General features: G+C 37.6%; 1 protein-coding gene across 1 annotated transcript in view; it reads right to left on the bottom strand.

Annotated features, from left to right (window-relative positions):
• diaph1.S (diaphanous related formin 1 S homeolog) overlaps window positions 1–18,143 on the bottom strand; it is a 172,559-nt gene that overhangs the window by 118,224 nt on the left and 36,192 nt on the right. The window contains exons 2-5 of the mRNA XM_041588777.1: window positions 12,404–12,430; window positions 9,579–9,731; window positions 4,473–4,574; window positions 73–203 (exon numbers count right to left, since the gene is read on the bottom strand). Coding sequence (XP_041444711.1) covers window positions 73–203; window positions 4,473–4,574; window positions 9,579–9,731; window positions 12,404–12,430 — 413 coding nt within the window. The remainder of the gene's footprint in view (window positions 1–72; window positions 204–4,472; window positions 4,575–9,578; window positions 9,732–12,403; window positions 12,431–18,143) is intronic.

The following is an 18,143-nucleotide window of genomic DNA, read 5'->3' as shown; positions in this document are numbered from 1 at the left end:
TTTTTTTTAAAAATCCTTTCTTGATTTGTTCTCGTATAAAATAAACAAACAAAAATACATAAAGCCCTTTACCTGACAGGATTGTTATTTAAAGATACTCTTAGTGACTCTAAGCAAGCAAGCAGGGAACCTTCTCCTATTGCAGACTTTAATTCGTGAATGTACATTAATGCAGAACGAGAACTCTCCTTTTTGCTCATGCCCTAAATGAACAACAAAAACAGAGTGCATTATTATCATTATATAATACACAAAAGCCACGAATATCTTGTAAATGATATCCTTATAAATGGTGACTAGTGATGTCATCAATTATAAACGGTAAGTAGTGATGTCGTTTTTGTCACATGACTCACTAAAACTTGTGTACTGTAATAAATAAAATATCCCTTGTTGGGAAATAGGAGGCTATTAGAAGTAACCTCAGAGTTTCATGACCTATATAAAAACACTCGTGCTTCACATTGTGCTTTTATATGGTCATGAAACTCCTCGTTGACTTATAATATCCTTATATTTTAAAATAGGGGGTACTTTATTCACTATATAATACAAATTATATTTTACAATAGGGGGTACTTTATTCACTATATAATACAAATTATATTTTACAATAGGGGGTACTTTATTCACTATATAATACAAATTATATTTTAAAATAGGGGGTACTTTATTCACTATATAATACAAATTATATTTTACAATAGGGGGTACTTTATTCACTATATAATACAAATTATATTTTACAATAGGGGGTACTTTATTCACTATATAATACAAATTATAGTGGGACTTGAAAGTCTGTGAACCCTTTTATATATTTTTGCATAAATATGAACTGATCTGTTATTCATGCAAGTCCTAAAAGTAGATAATAAGAAAGCAGTAAAAGATAAATGTTCCATAGTGACATTTGTATGTGGCAAAAGAATGGGATGATTGGTGTGAGTGTGGGAGGCCCTGCCTTATTTAAAGAACAGAAATCAGGCTCTTCACTATCCAAGTCTGATAACGACACACAGATATGTGAAAGCGCATTATGGCTTGACCTCTAAAATAGTAACTGATGGACACCAGACTGAAAAGAACTATTTTGGGCAGGGAGATGTTAAGCTGGCCATAGACGCAAAGATTTCCCGGCAATATCTGATGAACGATGGTATGTCCACATCTCCAGACCTGCCACTAACCATTCAGATGAAACAAGGCAGTAAAGAACAGATCAGCCGATGTTCTGCCCCACAGCAATCGTAGGAAAGTGTTTGTCCGACAAAGCTGACAGTCTCCCACCGAAGATCGTCAGATCAGCAATACATGCAGAGATATGATCGTCAGCCAACAGAAATCTTTTAGCCTGTCCGATCGACTGAACGAACGACCGGGATGGCAAGATAAATGTCGGGACACTCCACACATGATCCAAAAATTGGATCTTTGCGTCTATGGCCAGCTTTACCCTCCCAACAAGTGGTCAACCAACAAAGACCACTCCAAGAGCAAAATGTGTAATATTCTGGGAGGTTGCAACGAACCCCAGGATAAGCAAAGACCAATCTTGCATTGGTGAATGTAAGGAGGTTATTTACTAAACTCCGAATGCAAAAATCACGAAAAACTTGATTTTTTTTTATAAAATCTGACTTTTAAAAAAATCACAAATTTTTCGGAATTTATTAAACCCAGAGGATGGAAAAGTCTGAATCTGAAAATCCGACATCTCAGACCTGTCGAGGTTGCATATAAGTCAATGGGAGAAGTCCCAATGATTTTTTGATGTGAGCTGGGTTTTTTGCAATACCCTGAAGTTTTCGGGCAAAATTCTGAGTTTTCGGGTGATAAATCCAAAAAAATCATTAAAATCTGATTTTTCAAGTTTTTTTCCCACAAACAAAATTTTCAGGAAAGTGTATTAATAAATAAGCCCAAAAAACCCTTGTGGATTTGGTCGGAGTTTTTTTCAGAAAATATTGAGATAAATTCGGACTTTGATAAATAACCCCCTAAGTGTTCACTAGTCCAAGAGAACATTGAGCAACAAGACCACAAAGAAAATTTGGAAAGATATTGGAAGAATGTTCTGTGGAGACAAAAGACCAAAAGGGAACTTTTTGTCATGAATGAAAACGGTTATATTTGGTAAAAAGAAAACACTAAAGAGCAGAAGGATAACCTTATCTCATCTGTAAAACATAGGGGTGGCATTATCATGGTTTCACCCTGCTTTGCTGACTCTAAACCAGGACAATTTGCCATCACTAATGGAACTAATGGAACGGAATTCTGAAATATACCAGCAAATTCAGCAGGACTATGTCTAGGTATCCGTCCATGATCTGAAGATCAAGAGAACCTAGGTCATGCTGCATGACAACCACCCTAAACACATAAGTTGATTCTAACATCCTGCCTGGAGTTGAACCAGTGACCTGTTGTTTTTATTCGTCTGCATTGCCTCTGCTCTATATGAGCAGACAACTACGGTCCTGGTTCACTGTTATTTCCATCGCTGTATTTGCAAGGGATGGCTTGTGTCATCTGTTACTAATCTGGCCACAGGTGACCAGTGTAAGCCATTAGGCTGGCTATATAACCCCCTTTTCTGCACTGACTCATTGCCCAACATAGGTCTAATCTGAGATAGATCCTGTGTGTGCTCTTGATCTGATTTACTGTTTCGCTGCCTGAACCGACCTTGCCTGATTTACAGACTACCTTTCCTGATTACAATTCTGTACTGCGCTGACTGATTGGTTTTTGACCCCGGCCTGTTCCACTTACTCTTTCCTCGTTCCTCCTGTCCCACGTTCCAGTTCCCTTGCCTGCCCAGAACTCTTGCCGTGGTTCCCTCACTTTAAGACCTGGCGGCATCCGAGTAGCAAAGGGCACCTCCTGAAGTAAAAGGCGGCTGCTTGGTGTTTGTGATACCTAACGTGACATTGATCTAATGTATAACCCTATAAAAATGCTGTGGTAGGACTGAAGCACCATACTTGAGCTTAAAGGATAAATATACCCCCCTGAATAATGTAGGTCTCCTTTTACAGTTAGAGTTGCAGTATTTCTGGTCAGGTGATTTCTGAGGCAGCACACAGACCATCACAAAATGGTGGTTCAAGGCAAGAGATGTAATATTTACTTAAAGGGATACTGTCATGGGAAAAAAAAAAATTTCAAAATGAGCAAACAGATTTTTTTATATTCAATTTTAAAATCTGACATGGGGCTAGACATATTGTCAATTTCCCAGCTGCCCCCAGTCATGTGACTTATGCCTGCACATTAGGAGAGAAATGTTTTCTGGCAGGCTACTGTTTTTCCTTCTCAATGTAACTGAATGTGTCTCAGTGGGACATGGGTTTTTACTATTGAGTGCTGTTCTTAGATCTACCAGGCAGCTGTTATCTTGTGTTAGGGAGCTGTTATCTGGTTACCTTCCCATTGTTCTTTTGTTTGGCTGCTGGGGGGAAAAAGGGAGGGGGTGATATCACTCCAATTTACAGTACAGCAGTAAAGAGTGATTGAAGTTTATCAGAGCACAAGTCACATGACTTGGGGCACCTGGGAAATTGACAATATGTTAGATGTCAGATTTCAAAATTGAATATAAAAAAATCTGTTTGCTCTTTTGAGAAATGGATTTCAGTGCAGAATTCTGCTGGAGCAGCACTATTAACCGATTCATTTTGAAAAATGACAGTAAATGACAGTCCCATGACAGTATCCCTTTAAATATATATTCCAGTTTGGTAATATTCTTTAATGTGCCACTTAATTTGATATAAACTTAAGTATTAATTTTGGGGGAATCATTTTCCTTTAAGGTGTTCTAAAAGAACAGAAGCCGATGAGAAGGACTGATCAACAATTACCATTTACAGTAGTTGCAGTTAATACTTTCCAGGGGGCACCTGATGAAGGGAGGATGTACTCCCCGAAACATTGACACTGGTGGTGTTACAAATAAAGAAAGGGGCACTTCCCCGACTGCAGAAAAATTGTGTGTGTGCAGTTCCATGAACAAAAATTGCTGTGGGACCTTGCTGGGTCAACGGATGGCCAGCACCACCATTGCAGTGTAAATTAATTGGAGTGCATTGGATTTAAAACACATTTCCGGGGGGCACACCAGTTATTGAGAGCAAAGGCTTACATTCTTTTGCCACACACAAATATATAACTTAATTGAAATAACTTAATTTTCCCTCAGTAACTGAATTAATAAGCATTGTATTGATTTTCATTATGTAGTTTTAGGATTTGAAAAGCAAATCCCATTTTAGATCATATGTATGCAGAAATATTAAATTTAGGAGGTTTCACAAACTTTCAAGCACCACTGTAGGTCATAAAAAAGAAATTAAGATAGATAGATGATTTATGTGAAATGTTCTGCTAAATAGTGTAAGTGTTTGTATAGTGTGCATCCTCAAATTATCACATGCAAACTTAAGTTCCATGCAAAATCAACTCACGGCTTTGGATGTGTGCAGATATTGGGACACCATCTCTCTTTTTATCATTATGTCCTTCTCTCGTAGCGGTTGCTGCTTCTCCAGATTGAGGTTCATATCATCCTACATTCACAAGAGTGAAAAAACACCTATCATTACCAGACAGATAATATGAAAATACTGTTAAGAGTCTTACATTAATTAAAGCAAATGGTACCCTTATGTAACCCTATTGTGGCCAAGAACATTCCCATTTCATTCAGTTGAGAACTATTTTGAAGCAAGTTTGTGGTGCATTCACTACTTTGATGAATGCAGAATAGCTTAGCATTGTTCCGCAGAATGATGGTGCCCTGTCACTTGTCCCTCTGTAGTTATTTATGTCTGTCCAGTAACTAAAAAAAAAATGCTTCCCCCTGAAACACCCCATAAAGATCAAAGTAGTCTGGAACCTGTTGAGAACATCAAGTATCTCTACTATATACCATAACATATTTTGTTTTAAAGGAGAAGGAAAGGTTAAAACTAAATAAGCCTTATCAGAAAGGTCCACCTAAATACACCAGTAAACCTTCAAAGTAATGCTGCTCTGAGTCCTCTGTCAATAGAAACTAGGGATGCACCAAATTCACTATTTTGGATTCGGCCGAACCCCCGAATCCTTTGCAAAAGATTTGGCCGAATACCGAACCAAATCTGACTTTGCATATGCAAATTAGGGGTGGGAAGGGGAAAACTATATTTAATTCCTTGTTTTGTGACTAAAAGTCACGTGATTTCCCTCCTCACCCCTAATTTGTATATGCAAATTGGGATTCGTTTGGCCGAGCAGATGGATTCGGCCAAATCCTGCTGAAAAAGGCCAAATCCCGAACCATATCCTGGATTCAGTGCATCCCTAAAAGAAACACAGCATTTCTTTCCTTCTATTGTGCACACATGCACTTCTGTATCAGACTTCATGTTTCAGCTTAAACCTCCAGGGCTAAGGCTTGAGCATGCTCAGTTTGCTCTTCTCACCCCTCCCCCCTTCTCTGCTGTAATCTGAGCCCTGAGCTATGAGTAAGCAGGGAGAGACTCAGGCAGGAAGTGATGTCACACCAAGCTAATACTGCAGCTGCTATCCTAAACAAACAGAGAGCTTCTTAGTGTTATAGCTTCCATTATTGTAGCTTATCTATTGGCGATAAGCTGCTTCGGTATCTTTTCTTCTCCTTTAAATAAGTGTGTTTAATGGACTGGTTGGAAACATCAATAAAAAAAGAACAAAACACTGATAAATTTTTTGCGACATGGTCAACGTACATAGAATCTTTACCAATATTGCTTAGACACCTTACGATACATACGTTCTGTTATACGACTTGGTATGATACAGCGATACTTACGGAGCATCCGCTGGTTATGGAGTCGTCCCAGTATCTCAGAGACCAACGTCTAGACCAACCACGTTTGAATCCGACGTCCCCCGGGATCCATCTCACCAACAGGTTATTAAGTTCTTACTTATCGAACCCTATATAGAGAATTTTCCTTTCCTTTTTTTCTCTCGACCTTTCTCTCTTTTACCTTTCTCAGTCCTTAGTTTGAGCTATTTGTTTATTTTATGATTACTGTTCTTGATAATTTGTGCTCACTGCATACACATATTGTTACAAAAATATTCTGGGCATTTCCTTTCTCGGTTATGACTTTGTAACTACTATGTGCTGATCCCTAATAAAAACAAGTTTTAAAAAAAAAATAAGTGTGTTTAAGAGATCTTTTGAAAGAAGAAAGGTGGTGAGAAAGTCGGACAGACAGTGGGAGAAAATTCCAGAGGAGCGGTGCAGCCCTTGTAAAGTCTTGAATGTGAGCTAGAGAAGAGTTGAGGAGCAGGTCAGTAGAGGAGCATGGTAAGTGGTTGGGGGAGTATCTAGAGACGAGTTCAGAGATGTAGGGAGGGGCAGAGTTATGCAGTGCTTTGAATAGAACAAGAAAGTGATGAATTTCAGTCCCACGCAGTGGGTTGCTGCAAAATCAGTGCTTTATTCGACACAACATGTTTCGAGCTAGGCTCTTTGTCAAGTGTAATACAAAAAGGCACCACACAACCCTATATAGTTTAAACCACACCCATCATTAGTAGTAATCGGATGCAGGTTATTGCTGTTAGGTAATTATTCAGCCTGACCCCATTCGAAAAAGTTATACAGACAATTTACAAAGTCCCATAATGTGTAGACAAGTTTCATATTAATCACAGCACGAAACATAACTGTGCATTTCCAAATCCATAACGTGGACAGTGAATCTGTAAATATGACATAATAAAAATTACTTTAAAACGCTTAAAAACAATTACCTGGGTACTGCTCTAAGAGCCTACCCTGAGCCAGCTACATTTAATCACAGGACATCAAACGATATCTCAATATCTGTAATAGAAACATTCTTACCCTTAAGTAGAGAATTTCACATTCATAATATTAGTCAATAAGTATCCATTTTATCTGGAAGGGAAAAGATCAAAAAATTTACCAAAAGGATAACTGAATATGTTACAAGGTATAAATAGTGTAAATTTCACAGGAAGCTGCTAATACTCTAGTGTTCATTTAAACCTTCTGGATGTAAGCTGTTCCATTTTTTAATCCACTTTGCTTCTTCTTGAAGTAGTAATTTAAGCATATTGCCCCCTCTTTGTGGTTTACAAATCACTTCTATCACTTGCCATTTGAGCTGTGATAAATTGTGTTTAAAAGAAGAGAAATGTCTTGAAATGGGCGTATCTGTTTGAGTCCCTACTTTAAAATTACGTACGTTGGATCTATGTTCTTTAATTCTCTCTTTAACTGGACTGGATGTTTGTCCTATATACACTAGTCCACACGGACATTTCAACAGATATAACACGTTTGCACTTTCGCACGTAGCATAGGAATGAAGCTTTAATCCCTTACCATTTATAGGGTGGTGTACAACTTCCCCTTTAATGATAGATGAACAGCATATGCAACTAAGGCATGGGAAGGTACCCTTTTTTGGTGGTCCTTGAAAGAGGGACTGTAATTTGTTGGGCTTACGAGGTTCTGCTGGACACAATTTATCGCGTAATGTCGGTCCTCTAGTATAGCAAAACATTGGAATTTCACTACAATGACGTTTCAGTGATTTATCATGTTGCAACATGGGCCAAAACTTTTTAATCACATTTTCTATCTGGGCACTTGCTCGTGAAAATTTACTGACAAATGTCATTCTCTTATTATTTTTTGGTACAGGTTTGTGGGCTAATAATTCACTTCTATACTATACTAGAGGACCGACATTACGCGATAAATTGTGTCCAGCAGAACCTCGTAAACCCAACAAATTACAGTCCCTCTTTCAAGGACCACCAAAAAAGGGTAACTTCCCATGGCTTAGTTGCATATGCTGTTCATCTATCATTAAAGGGGAAGTTGTACACCACCCTATAAATGGTAAGGGATTAAAGCTTCATTCCTATGCTACGTGCGAAAGTGCAAACGTGGTATATCTGTTGAAATGTCCGTGTGGACTAGTGTATATAGGACAAACATCCCGTCCAGTTAAAGAGAGAATTAAAGAACATAGATCCAACATACGTAATTTTAAAGTAGGGACTCAAACAGATACGCCCATTTCAAGACATTTCTCTTCTTTTAAGCACAATTTATCACAGCTCAAATGGCAAGTGATAGAAGTGATTTGTAAACCACAAAGAGGGGGCAATATGCTTAAATTACTACTTCAAGAAGAAGCAAAGTGGATTAAAAAATGGAACAGCTTACATCCAGAAGGTTTAAATGAACACTGGAGTATTAGCAGCTTCCTGTGAAATTTACACTATTTATACCTTGTAACATATTCAGTTATCCTTTTGATACATTTTTTGATCTTTTCCCTTCCAGATGAAATGGATACTTATTGACTAATATTATGAATGTGAAATTCTCTACTTAAGGGTAAGAATGTTTCTATTACAGATATTGAGATATCGTTTGATGTCCTATGATTAAATGTAGCTGGCTCAGGGTAGGCTCCTAGAGCAGTACCCAGGTAATTGTTTTTAAGCGTTTTAAAGTAATTTTTATTATGTCATATTTACAGATTCACTGTCCACGTTATGGATTTGGAAATGCACAGTTATGTTTCGTGCTGTGATTAATATGAAGCTTGTCTACACATTATGGGACTTTGTAAATTGTCTGTATAACTTTTTTCGAATGGGGTCAGGCTGAATAATTACCTAACAGCAATAACCTGCATCCGATTACTACTAATGATGGGTGTGGTTTAAACTATATAGGGTTGTGTGGTTCCTTTTTGTATTACACTTGACCAAGAGCCTAGCTCGAAACATGTTGTGTCGAATAAAGCACTGATTTTGCAGCAACCCACTGCGTTGGACTGAAATTCATCACTTTCTTGTTCTATTTGATATTGGCTTCATTGGACGGAGGCTTAGTGATTGAACAGTCTGGTTGAATCCACTCTATTCTGCAGTGCTTTGAATGTCAGGGTCATTAGTTTGAATTAAATTCTGAAAGGTAGTGGAAGCCAGTGCAAGGATTGGCAGAGGGACTGGCAGAGGAGGAGCAGTTGCTGAGGTGTAAAAGCCTGGCGGCAGTGTTCATTATGGACTGGAGAGGTGACAGTCTCTGGCGGGGAAGGCCAATTAATAGAGAGTTACAGTAGTCTACACGTGATATGATGAGCGAGAGAATACGATTTTTGGCAGCATTTGTCATATATCTGACTCTAAGGATGAGCCCTCCAGTCACTGTTCAAGGCCTCCTAGAGAGGACAGATCCACAGTTTGGTAATCACTGTTCTAGAGTTTTCATTTCAGCCTTGCTGCAGATACCATGAATAATGTCTGGGTCAAATTGTATCCTTTATATTTACAGTATTTTTTTATTGCCTAATTTTTTACAATTTGATCTCATTTCATAGTGTGTGAAAAACACAAGACCAGTGAGCAAGGAGCCAGAAGACAACAAGCTGAAGGCATCACAGGTATAACTCACATTGTAAATCATACCCCTCCCAGACCTTGTACTTCATACATTCTGAACGGAGATTTCCTTATTCTCATAATTTCTTACAGCCAATTAAACATACCAGCATTTTTTCAAACAGCTGAAGCACGACTTCATCTTCAAGTTCCTGCAAGGTTTGGAGGGGGCTCGCGTTGTCTGTGAAGTTAGTGGAATTTCTGTGCGGCGCATAAGGCTTCTCCTTTTCTTTCTTCGCCCGCATACTGGTAAATCTCAGCTGAAAGAGTATTTACATATGTATACATTATTATTTATTAGATATGCAAATATCAGGAAACTTGTTCATCTTACTGATTCCAGTTTATAAGGGATAAAAATGATTTACAACATGACATTCCTATAGGAAAGATCACTATATGTTTGTACGCGTGCTTGCACACAGTCTTAAAGGGGTTGTTCCACTTTCAAACACTTTTTTCAGTCCAGTGGTTTTCAGATTGTTCCCCAGAAATAAAGACTTTTTTTCAATTACTTTCCGTTATTTACTTTTTACTGTTTTTCCAAAATCTTAAAAGTTTAAAGAAGACAATTTGTGTTAAAAATTAAAATGTACCAGTGCATTCTACTAATTTAGATATAGAAGAATTGTGCTTTAAAAGGTAGTTTTTCAGGCTGATTTATTGAATATTTCTCCAAAAACCCTAATAATCCCTCCCTTCTCTTCCTGTTCCCTGAATTCCCAGGCTGTGCAGGGGAGCCGGCGGCTCTCAGCTCACTGCACTGTAGGACAGGAACCAATCAGCAGCTAGCAGGACCTGATAGGGAACTGAAGCCTGTTTGTGCTTGTGTGACTGCAGAGCTGTGATTGGCTGTCCCCCTCTGGCAGGGATTGTTAGGACACGCCCACCCCTCATTTGAAACACAGACAGGGACCAGAGAACATCTATATATAAAGGGGTGATTTTTATAGATAATATTAATTTTTAGCACCATGTAAAAGCAACACCATATATTACTTATAATTGCCTACAAAATTCATGTATCCTATAAAGTTGAACCTGTCTCTGGTGTTTGAGTCTGACAGCTCAGTAATTCAGGCGCAGACTCTGTTACAATTTTGCAACATTTAGTTGATACATTTCTCAGCAGCATCTCTGGAGTATCAGCAACTATTGTATCAATTCTAACAGCTGCCTGTAATGAAACTCGGGGATTCTGCTCAACAGGGAAATAAGAAATGTATTGACTTAATGTATCAATTTAGAACAGTTTACAGGGTCGGCGACCCCCTCCTCCCAGAGCTGCTTTAAAAGGTGAAAAATGACACTTTACACTCCAATATTAGAAAAACTGTGACACATAGAAAATAAAAAGTCATTGGAAAAGTCATTATTTCTGGTGATCTGTCTGAAACCAACTAGTTGTTTAAAGGTAAACAACCCCTTTAAAGGAACACAGAAAAATAAAGCAAAAAAAGAACAAAGAAGTTGAGGTTAAAGGTAAGCTTCTTGGAATATTTATTAGGGGCGGACATATGATATTAGGTAAAAGCAGTGTCTAGAATTAGTGTTGAGAAGAATGAAGCAAGTTATTTCAGCCGATGGCATTTTTTAGCAAAAATCCGTGTACAGTGGAGAGCAAGGTGGAACTGCAGACTGCAATGAAATAGTTTCAATCTGCAGTGCTGCAATTACATTAGACATGAGGAGGTCAGTTGTAACAACCTGGGGCCAATTGTTCCACTGATTTGTCCCACAATATCATCTACTTTTTTGGCACCCAGGGAAACAAGCAGATCATTCCTTACCGGTATGGCTAACTTATATAACTCATATGTAAACGTGTATTAAAATCAATATTCCTATTCAGGACATTAAAAAAATATCATGTGCTTCATTTAAACAGTATCATGATGTTAAAGGGATACTGTCATGTTTTTTTTTCAAAACGCATCAGTTACTAGTGCTGTTCCAGCAGAATTTTGCACTGGAATTCATTTCTCAAATAAGCAAAGAGATTTTTGTATATTTAATTCTGAAATCTGACATGGGGCTATACATATTGTCTGTTTCCCAGGTGCCCCCAGTCATGTGACTTGTGCTCTGATAAACTCTGATAAACTTCAGTCATTCTTTACTGCTGTAATGCAAGTTGGAGTGATATCACCCCTCCCTTTCCCCTCTCCCCCAGCAGCCTAACAACAGAACAATGGGAAGGTAACCAGATAGCAGCTCCCTAACACAAAATAACAGCTGCCTGGTAGATCTAAGAACAGCACTCAATAGTAAAATCCAGGTCCCACTGAGACACATTCAGTTACATTGAGTAGGAGAAACAACCAGAAAGCAGTTCCATCCTAAAGTGTTGGCTCTTTCTAAAAGCACATGACCAGGAAAAATGACCTGAGATGCACCTACACACCAATATTATAAATTTAAAAAAATACTCTTGCTGGTTCAGGAATTACATTTTATATTGTAGAGTGAATTGTTTGCAGTGTAAACAGTGTCATTTAGAAATAAAAACGACACCATAAAAATGATGACAGAATCCCGTTAAAGATATTAGTTATTGCTTATTAGACTGACATGCAGCACGAACAACAAAACATATAAGACACATACAAATGCAATGGTAGGAGTACGGATTTGGTGCACAAATGTAGTCTTTTTATAAAGAACAATCAAACTGCGGGGAAATCGGGCGGCATATGGACATAGAGGGGGCAACCAGGCTGTTATATGTCCAAATTGGCCATGGAATTGTACTCAGTCTCATACAGTGAAACATTTTTAGGTAGATTTATACAGGATTTGATAGATGCCCAATTAAAAATGATGAGGTGGCAACCCTGTCCAGGAACCATAAGAAACGTCCACCACTGTATTTGCATGCAGTTAACATGAAATCGAAGGAAGCACACGGATGCATAAAGGAAAACATTCTTACCTCATCTCCCATCAGCCGCTTAAAGGTCTTTGTTGTGATGTTTTAAAAAAAAAAAAAAAAAAATTGGAGAGGAGAAACGAAGGGGGAAAAATAAAAAAGAAGAAATCAATTGGACAGAAGAAATAGACCACAGAACCCCCAGATAAAAATTGAGACAGAGACACCAATTATCGTTAAAGAAAAATGAGTTAACCAATTTATGTAGAATAGGCTAAAGGCATGCAAGCATAGAATCCCCCGTATAACCTGCTACACCCCATGCAACAAAGCTCAAGGGCAATACCACAGCTTTTGCAATATACACACAAGTTCCCAACATTTTGAAAACATAAAGATGGACAAAGATTTTAGCAAGGTGAAGATTTTTGACCACACACATTTTATAATCATAACCATGCTCATTTTACAAAATTGGCAGTTTATGGAATGTTTGCAAACATTTCTGTGGTTTTTATGGGTTATTACAGTTTTGCTAATAAAGGTGAATTGCCGATTAAACTGCAAGTCATAGTTTGCCCAAGAGACCTGCTTATCTTAAATAGTTACAATTGTTATTTTTCTTATCTTAAAGTGGACCTGTCACCCAGACATAAAAAGCTGTATAATAAAAGTGCTTTTCAAATTAAACATGAAATCCAATTTCTATTTTTTATTTAAGTATTCATAGCTGTTGTAAACTCATTTAAACATCTCAGCTGTCAATCAAATATTGTCTGACCCTCCTCTATGACTTAGGCATAGAGGCGGGGCAGACAATTACTTTGACTTTCCATTCAGCACTTCCTACATGTCACTGCTCTCCCCACATTCCCCCAGTTCTCTTTACCATTTAATTGTGTAGCCAGGACATGGGGATGGATATCAGGTCCCCCATTCTGGTGCACAAACAAGATTCTGAGATGATAGAAGACTTGCCTTAATAACAAAATGGCTCCTGCCTGCTTGCTATAATTATGAGTTCTGATGACTGATGGAAACGAGATTCAAATAATTGATACAGTGTAATTAGTTAACTTTGCTTGACTAACATGATAAAATAGGATGTGAAATACTTTAAATTGTAACAAATGTATCTAAGTGCACCTGCCACTTATTCTGGGTTCTCTGCTAAAAGCCAATTAAGTTTTAGAAACATATCGTATCTTTTTTTGGCTGTTCAGTGCAGGAGATCAATGAGAAAGTTGGGACATTTAAAAGAGAAAGTCGGGACATTTCAGTACCAATCCAGGACTGCAATGATCATGGGGTACTCTAACAACCGTCAAGTTATTTCTCTGACCTACTTGTTATCTCGGGAAAGACTGAAGAATCTAACCAAACTTTTATCACCAAGCGCAATAACCACATCTGCAACTAGTCCTGGGAATGCAATACAGGTATAGGATCCGTTATCCTGAAACCTGTTATCCAGAAAGTTCTGGATTATGGAAAGGCTGTCTCCAATAGACTCCATTTTATTCAAATAATCCAATTTTTTTAAAAAAATATTTCCCTTTTCTCTGTAATGAAAAAACAGTAGCTTGTACTTGATCCCCACTAAGATATAATTGATCCTTATTGGAAGCAAAACCAGCCTATTGGGTTTATTTAATGTTTACATGATTTTCTAGTAGACTTAAGGTATAAAGATCTAAATTACGGAAAGATCCGTTTCTAGGAAAACCTCAGGTCCCGAGCATTCTGGATGCCTGGACCCAGGTTATATTATTCAGTTGGGAATTAATGTGCTGAAATGGTATCTAGTAGCACAACTGAGGCTGTGGTCAGCTATTTATTATGATCATTGAGAACCAGCTATGCTTGTTTGCTTATATACAGCTAACACTCAACATTCAGCGAGCTAAAAAAGTGCTTTAATTACTTATTTCTAACCATAAAACAGAAGTCATAATACCCACAGCAGCAAGGAAGTCAAGATATATATATATATACTGTATATATATATACTGTATATATATATATATATATATATATATATATATATATATATATATATATATATATATATATATATATATATATACACACATATACAACCTCCATGTTGCCAGCACTCTCGACAAAAAGGTTTACATGCCTGGGTGCAGTGTCCCACATATTTATCCAAACCAAAATGCAATAAGGTCCGCACTCTCAGGACTTCTTAAAACTAAAAAATGATTTCTTTTAGAAGTTACAGACTGACGTTTCGGCCTGGTCCCAGGCCTTTCTCAAAGTAACAATTCAATATTGAAAATGCATTTTATACACATGATAAGGCGGGCAAACAACGTCTGATTGACGTGATGAAATCGTCAGCATTTAGCGACTGCCAATCAAACCAACTTTCGTGGCTGCACATCAGTGTTGCTTAAATGGTTAATTTATCGAAACCCATTATAGGGAACCAAAAGGCTACTTTTAAATAACAGTTTAAAACAAAGTTAAAAACAAACTACAGTGTTGCAATGTTACTTGTTGAAATTATTATAATAAAATTGTAACAATCAAAGTGTTGCTACTGTGTATAAAACATGAGGATCTAATACGACATGGACAACTCGTTCTATTACTGGGCCATATTATACCTTAACTCCATAAAACTAAGTATATTTTTCATTATAATAAATTATGTAAATTTCCCTCTCAGTGACTCAATATATATATATATATATATATATATATATTGAATAGTCCCCTACAGATACAGGTTCATAAAGAAAAAAGCAATGATATTCAGTTGTTAACGTAGTGACCGCACTTCCAATGGTTTTATGCCCATCATCTCAAATGCTAAGAGAGAGCCCATATTACTGCTCAAAATTAGCTTTAAAACACAAAAAAGAAGATTTCAAACATCTACGCCAAGCAATATCATAAATCAGCATGTACAGAATCCCTCCTGCTAAAACAGAACTTTACATAGAACGGGCAATATTTTTCTATTCAGGGTCTATAGATTTGCAGTTACTGATAAATTCCACAAGAGGGCAGATAACAACCACAACTGGGAAACAAATATCCGCATCTTTTATGCTCTCTGAGGTTACCAAATTGAACGAAGACAAACTTATTTATACAAAGACAAGCATCACTGCTCTATATCTTCTTTTACTTATAACGGCCAAAATTATGCAGGACAATTATTCACATCAGCTCATGCCAAAAATGTTACGTCCTCAACGTATTTTCCACTCTCACTCTCTATATCTAACCCAGGCATTACCTCCCTGGCTGCATACTCTGCACTCCAGGCTCTGACTCCTGAAACTATGTAGCAGATGTCAGAGAAGGGAAAGTGATAAAGTGGTTTCAGCTGCAATAACAAATAACTTTAAAACCAACATACTTTAAATAATGTATAATGGAAGTTGCTTAGCACTACTTTTTTCATAAGGCAAGAAGCAGTTTTTGGGCACAGGAGCCCTGCCGAACTACATTGATTAAAAAAGACAGACTAAATCAAGTGCTGGGTCCTGAGTTCCATTTCTAGCAGATCTGTAAGGGGTTTGGATGTTGACCCTGTGTCTGTGAGGGTTTCCACCAGTAATTCTGGTTTTCTCCCACACTCCCCCAATAACCACAAAGGGAGGTAAATTTGCTCTTGATGAAACTCTATGTGCCACCTAGACTGTAAGCTTCATAGACTAATGATCTCTGTATCAGCCTGTATAAGGAATAATGATAGTGGGATAGTGTATTACAGGTATACATCCCTTATATGGACACCTTATATCCAAAAAGCTCAGAATAAAAGGAAGGCCTTCTCCCATAGAGTTCATTTTAAGATGATCATTTTTTACCTTTTTTACCTTTCCCTGTAATAATAAAACATTAGCCTGTGGCCGATTGTACCTAAGATAGTATAAATCCATACTGGGGATGGCAATACAATCCTGTTGGGTTCATCTAATGTTTAAATGTTTTAGTAGAGTTATGGTATGGAGTTCTAAATTATGGGAAAAAAACGCAATCATTCTGGATATGAGATCCTATACAGGTATGGAATCCGTTATCCGGAAACCCGTCATCCAGAATTCTCCGAATTAGGAAAGGCCATCTCCCATTGACTCCATTTTATCCAAATAACCCAAAGTTTTAAAAATGATTTCCTTTTTCTGTGTAATAATAAAACAGTAGCTTGTACTTGATCCCAACTAAGATATAATTACTCCTTATTGGAAGCAGAACCAGCCTATTGGGTTTATTTAATGTTTACATGATTTCAATGGCTCTCATCACTCCATAAAGGATTTAAGAATTTTGGTTCTTAAAGGGGTTGTTCACCTTCCAAACAATTTTTACAGTTCAATTGTTTTCAGATTGTTCCCCAAAATAAAGACTTTTTTTCCAATCACTATCCATTATTTATTTTTTACTGTTTTTCCAAAATCTAAGTTTAAAGTTTCTGTTAATGTTCATTTTTGGATTTTTCGAGTTGTTATCATTCAGACTTTAATAAATAACCCCCTAAATGGTTTTTTTAAATAAATTAAATACATTGTTTTGTCTCCATTAAGGATTCATTGTATCTTAACTGGGATCAAGTATAGAGTACTGTTTTATTATTATGGAGAAAAAGAAAATCCTTCTTTAACCTTTTAAATGCCACAGATCGTAGAATCTACGTTCTGTGGCAAAGGTACTTGAAATGCCACAGAACGTAGATTCTACGTTCTGCAGCATTTCCTGGTTCAGGAGCGGAGGAGCGGCTGTTAGAGCCGTTCGCTCCGTTCCTTCCTCGCGCCCCAGGGGATCGAGTGGCCCCTGGGGCGCGATCGCCCAGGGGCCCAAAAACAGCAGCAGGCACGTGTTACTTACGTGTCCTGCTGCTGCAGCCTGCACCGGATCGACGATCTCCGCCCCCACAGCACACAGACAGGAACCACGAGGCAGATGTCTTCCAGAGGCTCTTCCTGATCGCCTGCAACAGTCTCCAGCGACTTTTTCAGGTTAGTGCAACAATTACACACACAAACACACCAACACACACTTATTACAGTAATACACACTTAGATTCACACTTACACACACTTACACATACATTTTTGGGGATTGGGGGGGTCACTTACACTCACTGCACTTACACACATGTGCACACGCACACACGCGCACATAACATGTAATTTACCATTTGTACACACGCACACGCACATACATGGCATTGTGGCTTTTTTTTTTTTTTTCTTATCGCATCGTTTCTTTTTTTGGCTGAAAAAAATGTTTTATTGCCATTACGCATAGCGTATTCGCTAACCGTACTGTGCAATACCTTTTGTATGTTATTTCGGTGATTATATTGCAATTTTGGGTATTTTGGTGCATTTTTAGCCATTTTATTGAATTTTTAGCCATTTTATTGCATTTTCAGCTCTGCATATGTTGTGTTCACTTGTTTCTAGCCGTAGAACCTGTTTGGCCCATCGAAAATATTCAAACTGTGATTCTGACGGCCGATAACACTAGTCTGGAAAAAAACATTGATTTTTGTGGTTTTATTGGATTTTTTTGCATTTCACCCTTTACTGCCTTATTTTGTTTTGCCTTGTAAATTTTATCTACTATATATCCATTTGGGGGTCTCTGTGCGCCACATAGTTTGGTATATCTATGCATATTGGGCATCAAAGTGTTCAGTAGACCTCTGGCGTTCATATTTAGGATGTTTTATGCTGATACGTTACGAAATGTGGGGCATATAATGGGGTAAAATTCAAGCTTTCTGACAATTTTCAGAAATTTGATAAAAACCGTTATGTTC

The sequence above is a fragment of the Xenopus laevis genome, chromosome 3S (genome assembly GCF_017654675.1).
Source record: "Xenopus laevis strain J_2021 chromosome 3S, Xenopus_laevis_v10.1, whole genome shotgun sequence".
Classification (NCBI taxonomy): domain Eukaryota; kingdom Metazoa; phylum Chordata; class Amphibia; order Anura; family Pipidae; genus Xenopus; species Xenopus laevis.
This window is presented reverse-complemented; position numbering and strand designations above follow the sequence as displayed.